The 9,633-nt window shown below is 36.5% G+C and overlaps 1 protein-coding gene across 1 annotated transcript; it reads left to right on the top strand.

The window, feature by feature from the left end:
* The first annotated feature begins 5,282 nt into the window (after positions 1-5,282).
* Positions 5,283-7,368, top strand: LOC105690960 (S-phase kinase-associated protein 1). The gene is made up of 3 exons (XM_012409158.3): positions 5,283-5,420; positions 6,222-6,500; positions 6,613-7,368. Exons 2-3 carry the CDS (start codon positions 6,222-6,224, stop codon positions 6,820-6,822), a joined length of 489 nt encoding a protein of 162 aa, XP_012264581.1. The 5' UTR covers positions 5,283-5,420; the 3' UTR covers positions 6,823-7,368.
* The last annotated feature ends 2,265 nt before the right edge of the window (positions 7,369-9,633 follow it).

Below are 9,633 nucleotides of genomic sequence, written 5' to 3'. Positions count from 1 at the left end.
TCAATATTCTTACGTCAAGTTTTGGTAGAGGGAAAAATGAACCGATAATTTTTCTTCTCCTTTCTCTTCGCATCTGTGCAATTATGTCTGAATGCATCGTTGGGTTGTAGGGGGTGTTTCAAATATTGGGTCGATAATTGTACAATCGTAATTGGCAGTAGGAAACCGAACGTTTATTTTTTTGATTGTTCTCCCTTTTTTATTTTCGTCTCTTTTTATCTATTCGATGATATGCAGAGGTTATTGAAAAGATTGTTCGCGTGGGAGTTAAAAATGTCTTCTACTTCGGCAGGAAGCAAAGGCAGATGGGGTGGAAATCCCGGGTATTATACGTCGAAAAGGGGAAAAGCTGGTGAAGGGACAAAAGTTTGTTTAACACGTTTGTAAAAACGTCGCGTTTATTGTTGTAAGCGAAACAAACAAGGCGAATATATATTCATATGTATTGTATAAGTGTATGTATAGGAGGAATGAATACTCCAACAAATATTTCATACGAAATAATGGAAATTTTCGCGATAATTTTAGTAGAATTGAACTCCAATTTTATAATAACCGCTCATATTCGTATCTACCTACACTATATATACGCATGTAAAATTGGGGTTGCATTTATTCGGTATCTTATTGGAAAGGAGGTGAAATTTAACGGTTTATTATTCTTACGTCACAGCATAGGTACATTTCGTATATTTATCAATCACAGCTAATTAGTAATACCAGACGGTAAAGTTGGTTATGGTACTCTACATAACTCGGTGCAATATTAATTTATATCAAAAGGTAGGTTCGTTAACGATTCTTATTGCTTTATTTTCTCGAAAACTGCTTCGCAGACGATACGTGCAACGGCGATAGACCCGAATAATATGTTCTCGCCATTATTATTTACCGTTTTTTCTCTTCTTTTTCCCCCCGAATATCGTGGTAAATTTACCATAGATTTTTGCGAACAGTTTTATTTTGTTCTAGAACTTATACTTCAAATTTCATTTTATGTGAGATTGAAACTGACTCGTCAGTCCTCGTTATTATTGTTGAAAACAGGAAATTAAAGAGTTCGAATCTTTTTCAGGTACATAACGTTTTACAACTGAAGAAAAATTCTTTGATCTTTCGAGTACCCTTATTATCTTCTGTTCGAACAAAAGCTGCGGTATATTATCGAAAGTTCTCAATACTTTAAGGCGTAATAATCACTTCCGGTCAATCTGCAGCAGAATCATATTCAAATTTCAACAGCTACATGATACATTACTCGGTTACTCAATTCTTACCCGCTGACTTCAATACTCTGGGGTCGGTACGTACGCATATGTACGTACAGAACATAAAATATAATTCGATTCATTATCGTATGGTATATTAATGTGAATTCTAATTATAGCAAATCATTAACGTGAAGATTGCTTCATAATTATTACATAAGCATAACTCCAAGTAATATGTGGTAACATCGAACACGCTATACAAGTTCATGACGTCGAGAAGTTTATTGGGAATGGAAAAAAAAAAATTTAATTATTCCCAAAAACTGCATGTAAGAAACATCGCAACAGCATTACCGCCATCGTCATCATCACCATCGTAGTCTAACAATATTTGAAAGCTCATAATGTGCTCGAATTATGCAGCGCATTTTTCCATCAGATGTAAGATTTTTCGTGCGACTGAAGTTATCAGGATTAAACATCCAGGTGATTGGAAATTTTGAGGGTAGTTAACGATTAAAATAATGCACCACTTGCTCGCGTTAAATCAATGTCAATTTCTTGCCTATAAAAATTGAAAATTATTGTACGATTTAACAAAGCGTTGTATCCTGAATAGGGAGGTATCATCTCGTCTCTTCGGGATTTTTACCACTGTTGGCGGGGGCGTTGCGTGGGATGCTGTTGGCGCCAGAAAAGAGATAGCCGATTGCAGGATATGACGGTACCAGGCAAACTAGATAGAATAACTTAGATGGACTCGTCTATACTCGCAGATAACAGCTATCTGCATATAAAATCGTAAAATTCATGTATAATGTCCCTTGACTTGATAATGTACGCGTAACGCAATGTATAAGATCATATCGTTATAGATCATGAACACCACCTTGAACAAAAAAATGAATGAATTTAAAAAAAGTAGAGAAATAAATCGTAGTAATAGTCGTTTTTTTTCGAAATTCATCGTCAGTGGGAAAATGCCTGGATAAGTTCGTGTAAAATTTTCGAATTGGGATTTCGTGACTATCACTTACGTGTCATATAATCAACGTGGAATAATTTTAATTCTGGGTTGTCTGCGGTATAAAATTTGGCAGTTGAATATTTTCTATAAAAATAATCAACTTAAAACTTGGCACGAAATCACAGCGCACTCAATTTCATTGAATCACGTACCGCATCACCTGTAGCTTTCAACGATAGAATATACAAGCAGATCATGTATGTATCAAAAAACGAGAAATTGGTCACAACTCAATAATTTCGACAACTAGATCAATTTAGTTCGCGATTACGCGAGACCGACCCACAAATCTAATTAAAAAGAATGATGGGTTCTGACCCCAAAATGAAGTATTTTGAAAATCGATCGTATGGCACTTTTCTTACGTATTTTGACCTCAGGAATCCAAATCTGGAAGAAAAATTGATCTATCTCTAAAATTGACCGAGTTATCGCCAATTTTCAGCTTTTTGGGGTCAAAAATTAAAAATTGATTTTTTAGTCTATATCAATGTAATTTAAGCTCAGGAATCCGAATCCGATAGAAAAATTGATCTATCTTAAAAAATGACCGAGTTATCGCCAAATTATCGCATTTTTTGGTACAAATTTGAGGATTTCTCGAAAGGAAAAAATCGTAGATCAATTTGGACAACGGATTCGTGTTCCTGAGGTCAAAATACATAAGAAAAGTGCCATACGATCAATTTTTAAAAATAAAAATTTTTGGCCAAAATTTGAAAAAATCGTGAGGGGTACCCCTTGGAAAAATCTCAAATTTTGGCCAAAAATTTTTATTTTTTAAAATTGATCGTATGGTACTTTTCTTATGTATTTTGACCTCGGGAACACGAATCCGTTGTCCAAATTAAGCTGCGATTTTTTCCCTTCGAGATATCTCCATTTTTATGGTAAAAAATGCGAAAAAATGAGGATAACTCGGTCATTTTTGCAGATAGATCAATTTTTCTTTCGGATTCAGATTCCTGAGCTCAAATTACATTAAGATAGACTAAAAAATAAATTTTTAATTTTTGACCCCAAAAAGCTGAAAATTGGCGATAACTCGGTCAATTTTGCAGATAGATCAATTTTTCTTCCAGATTCGGATTCCTGAGGTCAAAATACGTAAGAAAAGTGTAATACAATCAATTTTTAAACTACTTTACTTTTGGTCCAAAAATCGAATTTGTTTTTGGTTCTTCAAGAATAATCTCACGTATAATCAGCTTAGGAATCCAAATCTGAAAGCCGAAATTATCTAGTCATGCAATCAATCGAGTAATCATCAATTATTCGCTGTTGGGAGCAGAAAAATTATAAGACATATCGATTGGTTTTAGTCGTAGACCCACTTTGCTTCGTCGCAATCCATGCATGGGTCGAAATATTTGAATTTCTCGGTCTACAAGGGAGCCCGAGCTTTGCTGGAGTCAGGTAGCCACGGGCACGCGGTTTGTTGTGGGGCGTCACCTCTGCTCAGTCCCGAAGGTGACGTCTCACAACAAAGCTCTACGTTGCTGGCTACCTGACTCCAGCAAAGTTCGGGCTCCCCGACTCAACTTCAATTTCAAGTAAAAAAAAAGAGAATGTAATTTTTTGATTCTATAATTGAATTACATTAAGATAGACTAAAAAATCAATTTTTAATTTTTGACCCTAAAAAGCTGAAAATTGGCGATAACTCGGTCAATTTCAGAGATAGATCAATTTTTCTTCCAGATTTGGATTCCTGAGATCAAAATGCATAAGAATACCGCAGGAATCTCGGTAAAAACAAATATCGATTTTCAACCCCAAAATTGAAAATCTGACAATTAAATTGATCTACGAACTGATCCCATCGATATATCTGTATTTTTCTGCCCCGACGAGCGAAAAATTGGCTACAGCTCGATAATTTTATCACATAGATCAATTCAGTTAGCAGATTTGGATTGCGAAGCTGAAAACACCTCAAGTTACTTTCATCTCTACATCTTTTGCTTGAAAAAAAAACTCAAGCGTATATATTTTCATTTCATATGAATTATTATTTTTATAAGATGCCTTTGACTGGAGTTGTTGTCTTCTGAGGCGTTTTGACCGGAGTTGTTTCAACCCAGAGCCACTAATTAGACATCCCTTGATATTGGAATCACTGGGTTGCTCTACTATGTTTGGATCTTCTCTAAACATACAGTAATAATGTATAGTATGTATATAATATTTTGACATGACCCCATGAACTACTAATATCAATAAATATCTTCCCCACCTGGCCAGGTAGTATATCTTGATAATAATTAAATTGACATTACACGTCAACTTTGATAAATGTAGACAGTTCTGAAGGTGGTACGTATATAAATTTATTTATGTTTTTAACAATTTCGAAGGATCGCTAGACGTACATGTGCTACTTGAATTTCGATAGAATTAGAAAAATATATATACGTGATATAAGTTTGGCTCACTATTTTTTTGAATCTACTAATTGACTTTGCTATTAAGCATCGTTAGGAATGGAAAATGTTCAACTTATCGTTTTAAGACAAGTCCTAGGCAATCATTACGTATACCCTTTTACAGAAAAGATTTAATCAAGCGATCTTTGATTTAATTTCATTATTACGCTTCGGCAAACTTATACGACTACGCGACCGAAATACTTAGACCAGACCTTTTCTACAATTCTATCTACAATTTAAACGTTGATTTCCTACGTTCAACACTGCGCTGTACGGAGACAATGATGCGATAAATTCTGGGCCAGTTTTAAGAATTTCCTAACTTTAAATGATGCTTAATCATGTGGAAAAAAATTAAGCTAAAGCTTTTTAAGGTAGACCAGCTAAAAATACAAAAGGGCATTATCAAAGATTTTTTTTTCTCCCCCAATGATTGTGTAGATGGTAGATTATTAAAAATTCAAATCACACAAATTGTAATAGTTATAAATTCAAATGAACGGCAAAATGATTCAACCCTTATTTTCGTGTGACGAATTTAAATATCCCCGCTCGTTCCCATAAATTGGGTCCTATGGACCCCTTACCGCCATCTCTACCAAAAGCAAAGACATATTTTCAACGCATGCGTATCAAAGTTAAGTTTGCCATCGATGATCGAGGGTTGTGCATAGCAGTGTGAGAAAGTAAACGGTGAATCGCTTGGCAGTATTACATTGTAATTTATTTCCATTTCACGACGTGCTATCAAATGTGAGTTCATGGATGACATAGTTTACGATAATTTATCTGTTCATGTCTAGCGTTAGTACGTTTTAACGATCAAATATCTAAAAATTAGGATGCTGCGTTTATTCATCTAACAGAAATTTCGTTGCATGGATCGCACTTAATGGACGTTGTTCCCTCCGTGTTGTGACGGAAAATAATTATTATTTTTCAAAACAAAACTTGGCCAGTCCACCAAAAACTGATAGCTTCAAAGTTGAATAATTCATTTTTTATGCTTGTCTAATGATTACGTCGACAGCTCACTCCTTGTCAAATGTATTAGCGGGTATAACCTTTACTTGGTCCTTGGAAATCAGGAGATTCCAATTGCAAGGTTGTTGCCGTGCGCGCCAATATTTTTTTCTCTTCTGTTCTTTTAATTTGGATCATCCGTTTGCGTCTCATAGTGATAATTGTCAAGTGACATGCTTTAGATGTGCTGAACTAAATATAGAAGAATGCTCCCTATTACCTAGCTGTTTTAATCCAAACTGGCTGCTTTCGATGACTCATATTTATATTGCATGAAAATAGAGATTTTCTCATCCTTTTGATATACCTAACTACGAAGTCCAAATTGAAGTATCTGCTTCGTTTGACATTGTATGTAAAAAAATTTCTTCAACTCTACACATTAACACAAAAGATTAATAAATAAGCTGAAATTCTTCATCCTCATTTATGGTTGTACCAATCACAGGAAAGCCATTCTTGCGAAGGTCATCTCTTATTAGCTACAGATTACTTGAATCCGTTGAATATATCGGTTATTACTCTTTGAAGATGCCGAATATAAAGCTGCAAAGTTCAGATGGAGAAGTCTTTGAGGTGGATGTTGATATCGCAAAATGTTCAGTCACGATAAAAACTATGCTGGAAGATCTGGGAATGGATGAAGACGAAGAAGAAGTTGTTCCATTACCCAATGTGAATTCTGCTATCCTTAGAAAGGTCATTCAGTGGGCCACCTATCACAAAGATGACCCTCCACCACCAGAAGATGATGAAAATAAAGAAAAACGTACCGATGATATCAGTTCTTGGGATGCCGATTTCTTGAAGGTCAGTATTTGTATGAATGAACTGTTATTGTATAAACATAGAATTACAGAGACATAGAATAGAATCATAGCCCATTTAATTGGCTAGAAGTAAGCTATTTTTGTGTTTTTAGGTCGATCAAGGAACCTTGTTTGAATTGATCCTTGCCGCCAATTATTTGGACATAAAGGGACTTTTAGAAGTAACATGCAAGACTGTAGCCAACATGATCAAAGGTAAAACACCTGAAGAGATACGCAAAACTTTCAACATCAAGAACGATTTTACAGCTTCGGAAGAAGAGCAGGTTCGCAGGGAGAACGAGTGGTGCGAGGAAAAGTAGGACCATCACAAGCCACTTTTTCTTTTCTAAATCTGGCTCTGTAACCCTAGGTTTATTTTAATTTCGGTTGTAAAAATTAGTCGCAAACGTTTTTCTATACTGATCAAGAAAACACCTAAATGTTGAGAAAAAAATTTGAAATTAGTCTAGAAGAATCTGATCCTTCATCAGGTTATACCAAAAATACTGATGACTAGTTTGCATTTTGATATCTTTATTTATCAACCTCCCCACTTTCCTCTAATACCTATCTTTCCAGGTGCAAAGTAATTTAGATGCCAATGTTTGAAAAACACGATACTTATTAAAACAATATCTACACAGTATTACTCGCACTTTATTAAAGTAACAAAGGACATAATTCAATCAGTGTTTTCGGCTCTACTTTACCCTTCAAAACATTAACGTAACACAGTCTACAACTTTAGTTCAAATGATATCGAAGCAGTTAAGCGCTATAAATGCGCTAACAAATATTCAAAATCACCCAATATAATCGCATAATAATGTTTTTGATAAGAGTAAATCAATAAAACTTTAAAACTACGTGATATTTAATTAATTTTCTGAACCTTCACTTTGAATTTTCCGACAATGGTGTAGTTGCCCATATAATCCGTACACCTCACAGAGCGCTGGCGCTCCCGCCATTTGCTTGTCATATTCGAATTGTCTGTCAACTGTCTGGTTGATTTCCACGTGACTTGTTGTAAATTTAATTGTACCTGATATTAAAGCATTTTAGAACTTGAGATAATCAAATAAAGGATCCCACCTAATTGACGTGTATAACGCCGCTAAATTAAACGTATTAAAAATAGTGATACGTCGTATCAAAGTCAGTAGAACTAATAATAAGTGGAAGCGGTACAGCGCGCCTATACGCGGCCCCTGATTGGCCTGCTCACAACAGTAGGAGTGGGGAAGCTAGTATGAATACGCCATTCTATGTCGAGATCGACTTCGAATCGTCCAGTTGTTCTCCGTGTAGTACGCCGTGGATCGAACTCTACCTACGTAATTTTAACAAATTCCGAATCTCGTGATAATCAATCAAAAACTTCTAGCTCGTTTCGATGTATAACACCCATGAATTAATCACATTCAAAATGGTGAAACGTCGTATCAAAGTCAGCGGAAGTCGCGAGATCTAGCGCGCGTCTACGCGGCCCCTGATTCGTGCGGTGTCGTCGGCCATGTTGTGTGGTACTAATACGGAGCTGCGCAGCGACGCCATTCCTCAGTCGAACTTCGAATCTTCTAGTTGTTCTCCGTGTAACTCGCTGTGAATTGAACTCTACCTGATATTAACGAATTCTGAATCTTGTGATAATCAAACAACGAATCCTGACTCATTGACGTGTTTAACGCCGCTGAATCAAACGCATTGAAAATGGTGATACATATTAATATTGGCGATGCTGGACGCAACAAGTTGGAGCCGGTAGCCATTGTGAATAATTTTCGAATTCTTCCCGCAACTTGAGCATCTCCGCAGTCGATTTGAAGTGTATAATCGGTGCATACAAATATCTAGGGGCATTCGTACCGGATCACCGCTCTTCCTACCACGAAAATTGGTGAGTCTTGATCTCATTAATTTTTGCTCAATTTCTGTGTAGCGGAATTTCGTCGGATGTCTTCGGCTTGACCCGTTACGATTCGTTTATCCGCTCAAACTGCTTCGCAACAAAAATCTAGGGTTGACGTTCATTTGTTTCTAACCGTTAGTTTTCGTATTTGTTGGCGTCTAAGGTGCAATTGTGTTCGCTTATTCGAAGTTTACTGCGCGTTATAGGTCCGAATAGGGGAAGAAAGTATTATTCTTAACTCATTTCTTCAGCAATCGGAATACCGGGTGTCACCGCGGTACATGCGATTTTTATTTTACTTTCAATTTGATTCAGAATCACGACATTTATATGTGTTTTATCGTGCATTACAGAACTCGGAGCCTGCAGCACACAGCGGACAAGGATCTTGAAGCTTCTTGAACCTATTAATCTGTTCACTCGACTTCAGGAACAAATGGTCCAATATATCTATGGTAAGTCTGAAATTCGATCGTTCTTCGGCTAATTTTTTTTCGAATTCTTTGGTTCGTGTTGCTTATGTACACGAAACTCATTATAATGAAAGTTTCGATATCCTGCAGATATAGCCATCAGGGAGGCAGAGACATCCGGGTAAAATCCAAGACCCCCGAGACCTGGGAACCGGCTCGGGTCCGGTCTTGGTGCTGGCAGCGATGGTGAGCGCAGTTAAAGTCCCTCGACTTCTTTGCCAGCTCACGCGATGGTGAACGCTGGCATCGGGTCGTTGTAATTTATATCTTTCCTCCCGTTTTCTTATATGGCGTGGCGGTACCCTGAATTTCAATTTTATTAGACCAGGTAATTGTAGGGTTGGTTGTTGTTGAGCATAGCGCACGTGCACACTGTAGCGTCAAACATATAAAACTCTTCCTCAGAATTAATCAGTTAAAAAATCAATGAATGATTTAGTCAGTCAGTCAGTCAGTTAGTTTATTAATTAATCAATTAGTCATTTGAGCAATCAGTCAACCATTAGTTCATCAAATATGAACTATTCAAATAAATCACATCTTTGATAAATTTAAGTGCAAGAGTGTGCAGCTCATAGGCAACGGTAAAGACTGTCGTTCGATCGACTTACGCGTTTTTCTAATTTTCATATAACTCTCGGTGATCGATTTCGTTTGCGTTGATCACTGATCGGTGATAAAATTTCGTCGTGCGAATGATGGTCCTTGCCATAGGTTCAGCTTTTTCAGGTACATCAGGAATTGAA

This window comes from Athalia rosae, chromosome 5 (genome assembly GCF_917208135.1).
Source record: "Athalia rosae chromosome 5, iyAthRosa1.1, whole genome shotgun sequence".
Taxonomy (NCBI): Eukaryota; Metazoa; Arthropoda; class Insecta; order Hymenoptera; family Athaliidae; genus Athalia; species Athalia rosae.
This window is presented reverse-complemented; position numbering and strand designations above follow the sequence as displayed.

Coding starts and splice junctions, on each gene's coding strand:
- LOC105690960 (XM_012409158.3), top strand. CDS start 6,222: ATGCCGAATATAAAGCTGCAAAGTTCAGATGGAGAAGTCTTTGAGGTG. Junction 6,501..6,612: donor GGGATGCCGATTTCTTGAAG/GTCAGTATTTGT, acceptor TTGTGTTTTTAG/GTCGATCAAGGAACCTTGTT.